This window comes from Chelonus insularis, unplaced genomic scaffold, assembly GCF_013357705.1.
Source record: "Chelonus insularis isolate UGA/USDA-ARS -01 unplaced genomic scaffold, ASM1335770v1 contig_146_pilon, whole genome shotgun sequence".
In the NCBI taxonomy this organism is placed as follows: Eukaryota; Metazoa; Arthropoda; class Insecta; order Hymenoptera; family Braconidae; genus Chelonus; species Chelonus insularis.
The window spans coordinates 87,270-101,585 of NW_023276387.1; the positions used below are offsets into that span (position 1 = coordinate 87,270).

Consider the following 14,316-nt stretch of genomic DNA (forward strand, 5'->3'; position numbering starts at 1 on the left):
AGTGTCCAATAACGTATTTGCTTTGGTGACTCTCCCTTTTTTTAATTACTAATTGACTGCATACATATTTTACATTCCTAGATAACTTCAGTAAACTCACCATCGATGAACGTGTGCCGGCGCGTGTCACCTGTCCTCATTCACGGTTGACTAAGACTACAGCTTATGTCGTTGGACGTTTGCTCCATAAACCCTGCACCCTCCACGGAGATATGGGCGAGTAACCTCTAGTCAAGGGACCTGCTGGACAGATATGCTTTTTAATATAATAAGGAACAAGTTTTACACTAAAATTAACCCCTAAGACTTTTTAATTTATTGCCTTAATTAGACCAAAAATTGTTTTTCTAACATGTTTATCACTCTAATATTTTTTTAATGTTAGTGGAAATATTTAATAATTAAAAAAATAAATATTTAGATTAAAAAAATTCTCACTAATTTTTTTTCATGCTCTTGGTCATCTAGGACATCAACTACTCTCAAAAATTGCTTGAAATAATTCTCCAAAAATTCTTATAAAGCTACAACCTTCAAAATCATTTTTTTGAGACTTGTTTGGGGTCTGAAATAACATTCTGAATGTGAATTAATTATAAAAAGTAACCGTTTGAGGCCAAGAAAGCGTGCAAAGGAAGTTACTCAACAGCCCCTTCAGTCTTGGGGGTTGCAGGTGTAGAAGCTCCTCGCGAGCGGATTCATGGTCGCGTGATTACCGGAGGTAAGTCTTCAGGGGTCATAAGAGGAATCCAAGTGACTGTTATTTATACTGTTGGACTAAAATACCAAGCAAACATTTATTTGCAGACACTTATCCAAGTGAAGACACGTGCCTCAACCTTGAAACTTTTTTTCCATTCTGGGGTTATTATCAGAGACTTTGGACAGCTCGACAACATGTGCTATGGAGACACGCTCTGATGATTATCCAAAAGCCACCCTGCAAATATAAGGAAGTCCAGCGTATCTTGGTGGCTGCAGGTGATATGCTGGTGGTCGAAACAGGTGATACTTCTCCACTTGATCCGCTTGCACGTTATATCAAGCCCCCTGTAACTTGACAAAAAAATCTAGAGCATATGGAATAATAGTAGCTAATAATACTGTTGATAACAAAAAAAATGTAATTCGATTTTTGTTCCTTATTTTTTTAATCAGGAAATAACTTGGAGATTGTGCTAAAATTGCTAGTAATTTATTTTATTATTATTTCTTACTTTATGTAAATTAATGTTTGAGGAAAATGCAATATTTATTTTATTTTTAAATAAATAAATAAATATGAGATAACTGTATCTTATCAACAAAAAAAGTCTTGCATATAACTTGGCCTGTTATTGCAGTTGAAAGAAATTTTTTACTGATAGCTTGTATAAATATTCCCGAGACATAATATAAACTGATTAGAAATTTTCTGTTGCTTATAAAAGTTGAATTTATTTCTACAAATTTAGTTAAAACCCAAAATGAACTCTAAAATTATTACCATCTCCATCGCCATCACTGCTATTATCATGATAGGTAATTGAATAAATATTTTTTTTATCTTCCAATAATCATTGAATGTATTTTAAATTATTTTCAGTAGCTCTAAAACCAGTACACAGCCAAGGATGTGCTGATGTAGAGTGCACTGGAGGGCCATACGACAAATGTTTTGAATGTGGAAGTGCATGTCCACTGACTTGTGACAATCCTAGCATGGAAGGCAAAGCTTGTATCATGGTAATCCACCATATGACACCTTTATATAATTTTTTTTATTATTATTTTATATATATTATAAATAAATTTATGTTTATTATGTAATTATTTAGGTTTGCATGCAGAACGTGTGCCAGTGTACTCAGGGAACTGTTCGTGGACCAAATGGCAAATGTATTGATGCTTCTGAATGTCCTGCAAAAAGTAGTTGAAAAAAAATAAACCAATTTATTAAATTTATATATACTGATTTATTGAATAAATAAAATAATTTTCTCAACATTTGCATGTTTAAAACAATTATTTCCTTAATAAAAATGATATCAGACTACAGTCGATTAATATTTTGATATGTCTATATGATTTGTGAACATTATTCATTTGCTATTGAATTTTTATTGCAACAAAAATTATTCCAATAATTTAAATCTTTGTTCGATAATGAAAAAAGTCGGAAAAAAAATTAATTACTCAACATTTCTATTTACTTTGTATATTATCGCCATTTATTTCATTGTTTTATTTGCTTCGATCAAATAATGACTCTTTACCTTGACTTCAACGTAATCCCAAGCTAAACGTCAAGTGCACATAGTCAAACAGGCGATCAGGCACAATCAGCCACTCACCGGATTAATAAATAAAACTGTTTGAAAAAATAAAGTAACATTCAATGCAAACAGAAAACTCAGTTACACCAATACGAATTACGGAAACAATTCCATCAAGTCTAGATATAAATATGAGAGTAAAGATCATCTGCGACATTTCATATTGAGATATTTTATCTCTGCTTACTTTAAAGATCATTAAATTCAAAAAATTTAATTAATTTTATTAACATGTCTGACTCATGGAAAATGTTGCTCTTTGCTTCAGCAGTTGTTCTTCTATGTAAGACTAATTTCTAAGTAATTCAGTAAATCTATTATAAATCAATAGTAATTATTAGAATAATTTTATTGGATTCTTGTGTAGTGTCTTTGGAGCAAGTCAATGGTCAAGGCAACTGTCGTAATGTCTTTTGTCGTGGTGGTCTATATGATAGATGCTTCGAATGTGGAAGTTATTGTCCCCCAACTTGTGAAAACCCTAGACCTCAGATATGTCCTCAGGTAAATTTCATTCATTCAATTATTACTGTGAATGATTGATGTATTTGGTTTTTCATTGTTTTAAATTGTTGTATACAGGCTTGCATCTTAAACGTATGCCAATGCACTGGAGGAACCGTTCGTGGACCTAATGGAAGATGTATTTGGCCTTCACAGTGTCCTCGTCGTTCACTATATTCTAAATAAATTAATTTTAATTTTATTTAATTTATTAGGTAACTAGTGTTAGTAATTATTATTAACTTATTAAATAAAGATTAAACTTATCGACATTTTTATTTTCATCATTTCTATCCACATTCTGATCTTTTCTTTTTTTGGTTTTTGTAAATACCACTGAATTCTTTATTAATCGTTTATCGATCATTTATTTATTTTAAAAATTTATTCATTCATTTATTTTTTATAAAAAAAATTTTCTTATGCACAATCATCAATGATTGGATGATTAATTGTATACACCGATCAATGAATATGACAAAAATCAATTGTACTAATATTTATAAAAACAACAGACCAAAAAAATCTAAACAGAAATTTTTCTTAATAAAAGTATTAGATTATCTCTTGATACGAGAATTTGTAAATAAATTAGTTTTTAATTTGTTATACTCATTGAAATTCCTGCTGATATCGTTAATATTTTTTTTACGAAATAATGAGGTAAATAAATAAAAAAAAATTTCTCTGAGAAACAATAATTATTTATAATCGAAATTTTCATAAGAAGAGATGTAAGATAATAAATAAACGTTTTCATAATATCAACATTGGTCAATCATTTTCATTAGGTATAAATAAGAGTGAAATTTAATGAAATGCAGAGTCCGCCAGTATGAATACTAAAACTATTGTCATTTTGTTCGCTATTACTGTCGTCGTCTTGGCGTGTAAGTAAATAACCTACTTATCTATATTAGTCAACTATTACTTTTTTTTATCACAAATATTTTTTACTTCATGATCTAATTATCAATCAATGAATTTTCTAGTGACGATTGACCAAGCCGAAGCTCAACGTGGTAGATGTCGTAGACGTTGTAGTGGTGGACCCCAGGATAGATGTGTAGCCTGTGGAAGCCGTTGCCCACCTACCTGCCGTAATCCTAGACCTAGATGCCGTTCAGGATGTATACACAATGTCTGCCAATGTGCACCCGGATGGGTTCGTGCTCCCGGCGGCCGTTGCGTTCGTCCTAACCAATGTCCAAGATCTCGGGGTTAGATATTATCACCCATTAACTTGATGAATTATAAAAATTATTATTTATCCTATAACCTTCAATCGACTGATCGATAGATAAATAATAAAATAAATTATTTAAGTAGTCTATTGTCGTTCTTTCATTCTTAATGAAGTTCTACCCAACTTTTTTTACATCAAGATCATCGTCCGATGCTCTAATATCCATTTTCAATCAAATCCAGGTGTCAAAGATTTATCAACGTTTCTCTGACAGCATTGAAAGTTCTTAGATGTTGCAATTCTAAAGATAAGACATTTTGATGTTGTTATTTTCATAATTTCTTCCAACATCTAGTCTTTTTTAGAATTTTTTTGCAGCAAGAGTGACATTCAATCAATAAAAAAAAATATGTATATTTCACTGGATGATAAATTGAAGACATCAACTAATGAACGTTGGGAAATTTATTTTTATTATTATTTAATGAACAAATAAACAAAAAAATCTGAATAGAAAGTTTATAACTACTCTAATGGATCTTTTGATGGAAAATTATATTAAAAAAATTTTTTTAAAATTAATACTTTTCCCTCAAAATAAATAAAGACAAAGATTATCTTTGAGTAACAACAATTATTACAAAGAGCTTGTATTGTTTTGAATTCATTCATGCTTTTCCAGATGGAATCTGTTTTCATATTTTTATAAAAAGAGATTCGAGACAGTAAATAAACCTTTTCATAAAATCAACACTGGTCAGTCATTCTTATGAAGCAGTAACATGAGTGAAGCTGAATGAAGTGCAAAGTTTTCCATCATGAATGCTAAGACTATTGTCATTTTGTTCACTATCACTATCATCGTCTTAATGTGTCAGTAATTACATACGAATTGAATCAATTCACCATCACGTTTCTATTACAAATAATTTTCTCAATCCACTATTCTTGAAAATAATGTCAAATATCTAATTATTAATTTCCTAGTGACAATCAACGAAGCCGAAGCTCAACGTGGAGGCAGATGTCGTAGACGTTGTACTGGTGGTCCTCGTGACAGATGTGTAGCCTGTGGAACTCGTTGCCCAGCTACTTGCCGTCGTCCGAACCCTGGACCATGTACAAAAGTAAGTAGAGTATTTTGATTTGAAAGTAAAAATCTTTCTCTGGCTGATAATTAATTATTCGATGTTGATTCATTACAGGATTGTGTTATTAATGTCTGCCAATGTCAACGTGGATGGGTTCGTGCTCCCAATGGCCGTTGTGTTCGTCCTAATCAATGTCTAAAATCTCAGGGTTAAATATTAACAGCCATTAACTTGATGACCTATACAAATTAATATTCTAATTTGTTTATTATTACTATTTATGTCTCATAAAATCCTTCTTTACTATTTAAAGATCATTTTCGGAAACCGTAATCCTACTGGTATTTAATTTGTCACAAATCAGTATCAATATTTTCCTTTCAGTTGATGTTTGGTAGAAAAAAAAGTGTTGCAAGATAAGAAATGATATGGCATGTTAAAGATAAATAATTATGAGCTCATAAACAATTTTTTTTAATGAAGCTTAATGAAAAATATGATAAATTATGCTATTGTTTCATTTCTTCCAATCAAATAATGGCTTGTCACCTTGACTTAAACATAATCCTAAGTTAAATATCAAGTTTGCTCAATCGAATGAACGATAACAATCAACCACTCATCGGATTAATAATAAATAAACAAATTGAAAAAATAAAATGACATTTAGCATAACAGAAATTTCAGAAACAATAATACAAAACATGGGAATGTTGCTCATAACTTTTGTATATAAATGCAAGAATCAAGATTATCTCCAGGAATACAGATACTTCTTACTCTTTGATCGGTTTATAATCAACGTGCATAAGTGCATCGAAATGGATACCAATCCAAATAAAGTTTTATTCTTTGTATCAGTGGCTGTGTTATTGTGTAAGATAATTATCAATAAATGAAAGGTTATGAAAAAAAATCAACAGATGAGTAATAAATTATTTCTTTTTGTAGTCACCTTTGATCAAGCCTTTGGACAAGTTTGCAATCCACCTTGCAGAGGTGGCCCCAGTGATCTTTGTTTAAGTTGCGCTAGCTACTGTCCCAAGACCTGTGCTCAACCACAGGGTCCAGATGCTTGCATTGCGGTAAATATTTATTCAAAAATCTACTCCATCTTGCAATTTAATTTTCATGATTTTTAAAGACTCTTTATTAACTCTCATGAAATCATGATAACACCAAGCTGACCAGTTCTGATATAGGAAGTTAATCTTCAATTTTATTTTATAATAAAAACATCTACTTACTCTTTCGTAGGCCTGCAGAGTCAATGCATGCGAGTGTGCACCAGGTTATGTCCGAGCTCCCAATGGAATGTGTATTAGACAATGGCAGTGTCCAAGGAATGAAACTGTTCATGTTCAGCCCTTGCGATGCAACCGTATCTGCTCTGGTGGACCCCATGATGTTTGCAAGCCATGTGGAACTCGATGTCCTCCAACTTGCGAGAATCCTGGACCTCGTGTTTGCACAAAGGTACACATCAACCTTCAACAAATAAAATTTTTTTTTGTTATTAATTATCATCATTGCCTTCTTAAAAAATTTTTTTATTAACTTTAATTTTATTTTTTTCTAGGATTGCGCAATAAATGTTTGTGAATGTCAAGAAGGATTTGTTCGAGCACCAAATGGACAGTGCATTCGACCAGAATTTTGCCCAAACCGACGTCCACCTCTCTGCTATGCTCGTGCAAAAAAATAACTAGTTAATGAATAATTTATTTATTTATTATTTATTTATTCAGAAGGAGTATTTAATTGAACATAGATCATTTTTGTATATTGAATTTCAATAAAAAAAACTACTAAAAATATATTAAACATTTATTTCTGCTCCATTTAATTACTCTAATTAACTCTCAAACTTTTATCACGTTGTGACATGATTTACGCTCTTTATCATTCCTTGTCAATGATTATTTTTACACTTGACTTACTGTGAAAATAAAATATAGAAAATTATTTAAAAATTTTCAGCATGATCAGCTTTCCAACGAAAAATTTTTGAACGAAACAATAAATTTATTTTTTCAAGAAAATTAATTTAAAATGATTCCTTAAATTAGGAAATTTTATTTCTTCATTTCAAATTGAATAATAACGCTGTTATTGATCATGTTGATAATGATTTAAGGTAAAGAAGGTCTCAGGCCTGATTAGAATTCCAGATAAAGTAAGAAAAGAATCCTTAACTAGTATGCAGTTGAAGTAACTTATATGAAGGAAAAACAAAACGAAGAAAATAAATAAAATAGGAAAAGAGAGAGAGAGAGTTTTATCGTCACGGTGGTCATAATATACACGCGTGTGTGTCGGCACGCGCTTGGCAGGTGTTTTTATTAGTAGTTGTCAGTGCTCCGCACTGCTACCCGCACGATTTCAAAGATAAAATGTGACGTACTATAATTATTGTAGTGTAGGCTGTTTGCAACATATGCAATCAACGGATTTTTATTGTCAACGTATTTTTTTTTAACAATATATATATTTCACTGTTCAACAAGTATTAAGAAAAAATTGATTATATGTTTCTTTCAAATATTGATCGACCTTATCTGCAAGTGTGTATTTCATTCAGTATCAATAAAGAACACATTTTATTTGAATTACAGTTAAACCTTTTTTTTCAATTTCGTAAAAAAAATTAAATTTATATCCATCGATTTGTTCAATTCGGATTCGAGAGTTTTCAATCATAAAAAAAACATTAAAAATTATTGAAGACTTTCTTTCGTCATTCATTAGCATTATGTAGAGATTTTAAAGTCGATTCTGATGTTCATAGTTTTAGCTCTGACTGTTTTTAGCAACAGACATAGATATTAAATTATAGTAATTGCACAAACTAACGTCAAATGTTTACAATATTGTACTTAGATAGTCGCGTGGCTGACACACGTTAAACCCTGTATTATTTTCCACCCTGGGCCTCTGTCCCTCATTCTCTCGCCAAGCCGGAAGTTACACCAGTGATAAAACTCAGAAACTCTTCCCCACATGTTAATTAACCTTCATCATAACACCTGGTACTTATTTTCCACCGTTTATAAAGTTGTAAAAATTAATAATCGCTTTGAAAAACTTACTTCTTTTCATTTTTTTCGTGAAAATGCGAGGAAATAAATAATTATTAGGCTCAAAAAAAAAATTTATTCCCCTCAAGTATTACTTCATTTGCATGCATTTAATTATTTCCTCTAAAAATTACTAGTTTTTAAAAAATTAATAACACTTTTTTCCCGACAATAAAAAAAAAAAAATTATTTTTATAATTTTAATAATAACGTCTGAATATTATATAAAAAATTGTAGTATTTGAGAATAATTTTTTATTGTTGTGGCAGGCTAATAAAAATGTTGGGAATTAATCGGCGAAAAATAATCCATTAAAGAATGAAAAAAGTACAATTTAAAAGATTAATATCCACGTCATGTTACTTGTTTTCTTTATGCATTTATTTTTCATTTATTCTTTTTTGTCTTCTCATTAATCTTATTATAAATTAACGGAACTTTTAATACAATCATAATTAGAAATAATGGATAACCCGGGTGGCACGACTTTTCGTTTTATTAGCAGATGCATAAATTTAACATTGGAGGAGTGTTGTAGACACGATCAACGTACAAGAGATATTATTCTCCACTACACCACGCACAATCCGGTCGATCAACGGTATCAAGTTTTGGCAAAAGGCCTCTAAGGCCAGGATACCCACCATATTATATATAAGACCTTCGACCATTCATAATCATTAGCGCTATGGTTCTGTCGACCATCGTGACTTATTATGTCACTTATATCCATTCGTTACAACTTTTATATACACACATGTACCCCTACATCGATATAAAAAATGATAAAAATTTTTTAACGAACAATCAAAATCCTTTTTTTTTTTTTTGCCTTTAGTCCATTTTTTATACTCTGCCCTTCCGCACTCTCTCCTCTCTCGAAAGTTTCAGTGATTAATTTTTTTTTTTTTTTAATCCATTTTTTCTTTGCCCGAATTCCTCTCATGTCTAAACAAACCATTTTCGATCATTTTATAATTTATAAATGGTTTTAAATAATTCTATCATGTAAAATACAATTACTAAAGACTGATTAGATCATGAATATTTGGCTAAAGGTCGTTAAAAAAAAGAATAAAATCGAATGACCAAAAGAACTTGACCGGATTATTAGGTATTGAATGAAATGTATTTTTACACATTTAGTTGGTCATGTTATTAAGCTCTGGTTTTCTTCTGTGCTCTTTTATTTAATATGTACGTATATCCCTCATAGTGAACGAACACTTAAGACCAAGCCTCCGTCTGACAAACCACATGCTCGCAAGGGAAATTAGCATACGACTGGAAATCGAACCAAGTAAAACTCGCGACGATGTCTCCATCGTTCGTGAAATGGATACCCGTTGTATCGTGTTCTCTTTTTAGGATTGGTTTATATGCACACAGTCGAGAACTTACAACCGGACTATGTACCTCAATCGTACAAAGTACTCACCCATGTAGGTGCAGTTTACGTCAGAACATTAAAACATTCAAATTTTATTTTACTTTTACAAATCCACATGAACATTCTTCAACCATTTATTCAGACTATTTTTCAAGAACCAACATTCTTTTGCAAAATAAAATTGTTCGGTGATTTTTTTTTTATTGATCACATAAATGTAGTATTGCTTGATAAAATTACATGAGTTTCGATCAATTTTTGCTCTTATTTTAATTATTTTTATTCATTTGAGACCTTGAGTCCAACAAAAAGGATGTATCTAATTATTAAAAATAATATTTTTTATTTCAAAATGTTTTTTTTTGCAATAAAATGTTGGAATTCAGTGTCATAATTAATAAAAAGATGCTTAAGGTGATTCAACAGTGGTGAAACCTATTCAATCTATCTGACTCTTAAACCGTTTAATATAAATTAATTATTATATTTATTAATATGTAATGAATTCGTAGAATTGACTGTGTAAGATGTCTCCAATAAAAGATTTTAAATATTTTCGGCAAAAATAAAATGATAAAAATGTTCTAGGATAATTTCTCTAGTGGTAATTCTCATGTTTAGCAATAAATCGACAGAAGAAAAATTAATGAAGTTGAAGAGAAATTAAAACAAGCGCCCCTACTTCCGGTTTCGAGTAGGTCGAGTCACCGTTACGGGTATCCCCTTACAAAGTAGCAGGCGTACCAACGTTAAATTGTAGGCGTATAAAAATCCTAAAGACATATAAAAGTGAAGACTTGACGATTATAAACAATAAACCATCGTGGTTGAAGGATATACATAAGATAAATGAATTTATGACTTAAATAAAAGAGTAAAAAAGCCATAAAATAATGCGGCAATAATTTTGAAAAAATATTTTGTCGAGTAAATTATTTTTTATTAACAATAATATTGAACTTAAAAAATAAAATTCACTGACTTATAAACGGCTGAAGCGATAACACGTGATCCCTTGACCTCACTTAGCAATAACTCAGTCAAGAAGGAAAGAAAAAAAAAAACAGACACAAAAGTTAACACTTTTATCTATTTTTGCTTAGCCACTTTTTTCGCGAGTTTCAAACTCTTTGCCAAGACAACGTAATTCGACATCAATATATCGATAAGTTAGCGAGCACATGGCAAAAAGCGCGGGATAAATATAAGAGTAAGAAATAAGTATGTACATATGTTTTTCTCGTGTCTCATATACCTTTCCAACTTATTCGCGTACTCTCGTTACGCGTTTATGCCTCCCTCGTGTGCTAAATAAGTTGAGCCGTTTGAGAAATAGCTTACGAGAGGTAAACCAGCTACAAAAAGGGATGAAACTCAAGTATATTTATTATCCTTGTATATATAAATACAACCAATCAGATAACATCTTTAGAGCGATAATAAGGTGAAAGCATCATTATTTTATTTTACTTTGATTTCATAATCTCCAATCATTTAATATTTTTTTCCTCTCATTTCAAATCAACAAACTGTAGGAAATTTTTAGAAAAATTTACACTAAACAGCAATATTTATTACGTTTTTTTTTTCTTTGTGTCGTAGTGAATAATAATCGGTTTTAAATTAAATAAAATTGTAAACGTGAATTGATTCTCACGATATAATTAATTCCTATTGTATATAAATGATGTGGCACGTCGAGGATTATTGCAAAAGTAAATAATCAGTACAGCATCGTAAAGCGATAAGATCATTGCAATTGATACAATTCGAATCTGTCGATTCAAATTAATCGTGTGAGCAACATCACGATACTCTAATTACAAATGCTCTTGTTAATTGATTATTATTCTTTAAAAAATACCCAGCAATTGACTTTAATCCACCTTAATGTCTCAATAACACCTCATGAAGAATCCAAACAATGTAAAAATTCAACCGATTACTTCATTAATTAATTGATTGATTCATTCACCAACAATTAAAACTAAATATTGTGATAATTATTTTTTGACCTCAAACAAAATTGGAATCGATGATTAATAAAATTATTGAAATAATAATAAAATGAAATTTGATTTGATTAAGGCGCTAATATTGAAATCGATCTCTTGGTATGTACTTTTGGCTGTTGCACCCGCACTCTTGCAGTGTGCCAAACAGGTTTGACGAGTTGGTGGTAGAACTACTATAAGGCCACGTGCTGCAACGCATTACTTATAATTCCATCAGCATTTCTCTCTCGTTCATTCACTCTTTCTTTTTCTTCAACATCCTCATCATTTTTTATTTTATTTTTATTCTTTTTCTATTTCTATTTATACCCCAAAATAAATACACACCCTAACATTCCAGTATTATCTAATTTTATGTCCCTTTATTTATCACTTGCTATGTCATTTTTATAGTCCGTCACTTGGCTGACTTATGCAGACACTTTTGACACTATTACTGCAAATATATTGATTTTATGATCTACGAAATTGGCAGGATGAATGAACTCTCTAGCAGACTGTGGATAAATAAATAAAGTTTGAAGTAAAGCTAGATAATGGGGTAAATATTTTCGATGGTAGACTTGGCTTTGAATGAGGTCAATATCGGTGAGTGATTGAGCCATAAAAAAGTGAAAAAGTGGTGTCGGGTGTGCGGAGCAATCGACCACCGGACAATTTATGATTAAATTAAATCTGATCCATTTGGATTAAACCGGTTAAAACTATTCTATCAAGGGGGCGTAGCTCAGATGGTAGAGCGCTCGCTTAGCATGCGAGAGGTACCGGGATCGATACCCGGCGCCTCCAACCGATTTTTTGATCGGTATCCAAAAAAATGATCAAATTTTCTTTTCTGTACTTTTAATGATTGAAAATTATTTTTTAATTAAGTTTTTAAATGTTCTATCTAAATTATAGATTTTCTTTTATCAGTTAAACAATAACGATTTAATCGACAGGTCTAGAGACTTTGATTTTTTTTTTATTTGATCTAGAATTATTATCACTGGATGATTGGTAGAATTTTAATTCTGAACATGAAATGAAGAAGAAGAAACGTGGAATTTTAACTTTAAGATGTTGCATTTGAAAAGCCAAAAAATACTGCAACATGACACCAAGTGTGTCATAGACCATCGGATTTGCATTACAGACATAATAATGTGCATTTTTTTCTGCACGACACTGCACGAGGCGTCCTGTCTGAAAACCGACGCGGAGAAAACGGTTTTCGGGTGGATCTCGTCCTCGAAAGCAATAAAGTGGGACCCAAGAGTGATTTACGGCCGCGGATGAATCATGCACGCCCGTAAGAAAGCACAGGACAGCCATGTGTCGATGCCGGAGATTACGAAGATCCGTGCCTGATACGAAACTGCTCAGGCTTCCTGTGTAGGTGTATGTGGGTGCACAGAGAGCTCAGAGTCCAAGCGAAGGTGGATCAGGAGGCCGTTTGTTCGTTGCTTTCATATATATATATATATATATTTTATTTCAATTTTTATTTTATCCTTTTTTTTTATTTTCTTATATCTCTGTACTGTCTTCTCTGCTTATTTCTTCTTTATTCTTCATTTTATATTTTATTCTTTTATACCTTTCCTCATACGCTATGGCAACAACTGGAGAAAGCAGCGTGTAAGAAACGTGAAAGCAGCTTGATATTCTTAAGAGAAACAAAGACTACTTCTTTCCTTCCACAGTCTAATGATCTTCGATCGCAGACAACAATCGATCTACGTCATACTTACATATATTTCCATCTTTCGCAATTAGTTTAATATATTAAATGCACCGTAATATGCTTCAAAATAATTATAAATTTCGTATTTATTGTTTTAAAGTTCGTTAAACTATAGAATTTTTAATTTTTGCTTCAAAAAAATTAATAAATATATTTTACCAATTTTAAGATCATAAAGTCACCATGAAAACACTTTTAAAAAGTCCTGAGTAATTATCTTTTTGATGATAAATATTTAACGAAACTATGATGACCTAGGATATCTCAAAGAAATTTTTTAAAGGAAAACAATGTGTCTTGAAAGCCAACAATTGTCAGAATAAATTAACAGATTGAAATTTTCGATAAAAGTGATTTCAAACACGAAAAAAAATTCTAATGACTTTTGAATGCTACTGTTAAGTGTCAATTTAAATTTTTAATTTCATCAATTCTTTTCTAGTAATGTAAGGCTGATGATATTCCAAAGATGTTATGTGACGATAGGTTAAGTTGGACTTAACATTTTAGATTAATTCAGGTCCCTTTTTTGTCACGATTTTTTACCTTTCCTTCGATTATCCGGCTTTTGAACTATAAGAAACGAACGTATTTATAAAAGATGCCTCTAATCTACGATCGATATCATAGTTCATCCGGAATCACGAGCACCGTCTAATTGTTGGATTATAATTACAAATTTGTTCTAAAGTTCGCTATTAAAATGTAAGTTTATTAAATTTAAATAATTCGACATAAAAGGAATATCAACAGTGGATTTTATTTTGATTACGCCAATGAAGTGCACGTAGAAGCGAGAGAAAGAAAGAGTCAACAACATGCGGGGGAGAATCGTACACATGTGGGTCCTAAGCCCTCTTGGTATACCCGGAAGAAGTGGTAGTCCCCAACCGACTTGACTTTCAAGGACTCGACGTTAGGTGTCGCAGTATTGATAAATCGAAACATGTGGTTTTGACATCCTACCCCCCTTTTTTATTTTTTCATTGTATCAGACATCAACATCCTTAT

General features: G+C 31.3%; 4 protein-coding genes, 1 long non-coding RNA gene and 1 other non-coding gene across 7 annotated transcripts in view; 5 read left to right on the forward strand and 1 right to left on the reverse strand.

Annotated features, from left to right (window-relative positions):
• Positions 1 to 216, reverse strand: part of LOC118075147 (uncharacterized) — a 31,986-nt gene extending 31,770 nt beyond the window's left edge. Inside the window, exon 1 of the long non-coding RNA XR_004691276.1 lies at positions 101 to 216. This is a non-coding gene — a long non-coding RNA (uncharacterized lncRNA). The remainder of the gene's footprint in view (positions 1 to 100) is intronic.
• Positions 217 to 1,362: 1,146 nt separating this feature from the next.
• LOC118075144 (serine protease inhibitor swm-1-like) lies at positions 1,363 to 1,986 on the forward strand. Of its 2 annotated transcripts, none has more exons than XM_035096828.1 (3): positions 1,363 to 1,521; positions 1,586 to 1,725; positions 1,818 to 1,986. In XM_035096828.1, the coding sequence occupies exons 1-3, from the start codon at positions 1,467 to 1,469 to the stop codon at positions 1,914 to 1,916; spliced, it is 294 nt and encodes a 97-aa protein (XP_034952719.1). In that variant the 5' UTR covers positions 1,363 to 1,466; the 3' UTR covers positions 1,917 to 1,986. The 2 variants fall into 2 exon arrangements, with proteins under 2 accessions (XP_034952719.1, XP_034952720.1); XM_035096829.1 differs by having other exon boundaries at positions 1,589 to 1,725.
• Positions 1,987 to 2,463: 477 nt separating this feature from the next.
• On the forward strand, positions 2,464 to 3,088 carry LOC118063681 (serine protease inhibitor swm-1-like). Its single transcript, XM_035077785.1, has 3 exons — positions 2,464 to 2,598; positions 2,683 to 2,819; positions 2,898 to 3,088. Exons 1-3 carry the CDS (start codon positions 2,547 to 2,549, stop codon positions 3,003 to 3,005), a joined length of 297 nt encoding a protein of 98 aa, XP_034933676.1. The 5' UTR covers positions 2,464 to 2,546; the 3' UTR covers positions 3,006 to 3,088.
• A 478-nt stretch (positions 3,089 to 3,566) lies between these two features.
• LOC118063708 (chymotrypsin inhibitor-like) lies at positions 3,567 to 4,150 on the forward strand. Its single transcript, XM_035077832.1, has 2 exons — positions 3,567 to 3,709; positions 3,812 to 4,150. The coding sequence occupies exons 1-2, from the start codon at positions 3,655 to 3,657 to the stop codon at positions 4,042 to 4,044; spliced, it is 288 nt and encodes a 95-aa protein (XP_034933723.1). The 5' UTR covers positions 3,567 to 3,654; the 3' UTR covers positions 4,045 to 4,150.
• Positions 4,151 to 4,743: 593 nt separating this feature from the next.
• LOC118063694 (uncharacterized) lies at positions 4,744 to 6,905 on the forward strand. Its single transcript, XM_035077797.1, has 7 exons — positions 4,744 to 4,878; positions 4,993 to 5,132; positions 5,211 to 5,306; positions 5,750 to 5,972; positions 6,048 to 6,181; positions 6,354 to 6,572; positions 6,676 to 6,905. Exons 1-7 carry the CDS (start codon positions 4,824 to 4,826, stop codon positions 6,799 to 6,801), a joined length of 993 nt encoding a protein of 330 aa, XP_034933688.1. The 5' UTR covers positions 4,744 to 4,823; the 3' UTR covers positions 6,802 to 6,905.
• A 5,390-nt stretch (positions 6,906 to 12,295) lies between these two features.
• TRNAA-AGC (transfer RNA alanine (anticodon AGC)) lies at positions 12,296 to 12,368 on the forward strand. The gene has a single exon. It is a non-coding gene; the product is annotated as a tRNA-Ala (tRNA).
• Positions 12,369 to 14,316: the final 1,948 nt, after the last annotated feature.

Excerpts from the sequence above, each read along its gene's own strand:
- LOC118075144 (XM_035096828.1), top strand. The coding sequence starts at position 1,467 with ATGAACTCTAAAATTATTACCATCTCCATCGCCATCACTGCTATTATC. Across the intron at positions 1,522-1,585 it reads CACTGCTATTATCATGATAG|TAGCTCTAAAACCAGTACAC; the intron begins GTAATTGAATAA and ends AATTATTTTCAG. Across the intron at positions 1,726-1,817 it reads AAGGCAAAGCTTGTATCATG|GTTTGCATGCAGAACGTGTG; the intron begins GTAATCCACCAT and ends GTAATTATTTAG.
- LOC118063681 (XM_035077785.1), top strand. The coding sequence starts at position 2,547 with ATGTCTGACTCATGGAAAATGTTGCTCTTTGCTTCAGCAGTTGTTCTT. Across the intron at positions 2,599-2,682 it reads TTCAGCAGTTGTTCTTCTAT|TGTCTTTGGAGCAAGTCAAT; the intron begins GTAAGACTAATT and ends ATTCTTGTGTAG. Across the intron at positions 2,820-2,897 it reads GACCTCAGATATGTCCTCAG|GCTTGCATCTTAAACGTATG; the intron begins GTAAATTTCATT and ends TGTTGTATACAG.
- LOC118063708 (XM_035077832.1), top strand. The coding sequence starts at position 3,655 with ATGAATACTAAAACTATTGTCATTTTGTTCGCTATTACTGTCGTCGTC. Across the intron at positions 3,710-3,811 it reads TACTGTCGTCGTCTTGGCGT|TGACGATTGACCAAGCCGAA; the intron begins GTAAGTAAATAA and ends TGAATTTTCTAG.
- LOC118063694 (XM_035077797.1), top strand. The coding sequence starts at position 4,824 with ATGAATGCTAAGACTATTGTCATTTTGTTCACTATCACTATCATCGTC. Across the intron at positions 4,879-4,992 it reads CACTATCATCGTCTTAATGT|TGACAATCAACGAAGCCGAA; the intron begins GTCAGTAATTAC and ends TTAATTTCCTAG. Across the intron at positions 5,133-5,210 it reads ACCCTGGACCATGTACAAAA|GATTGTGTTATTAATGTCTG; the intron begins GTAAGTAGAGTA and ends GATTCATTACAG.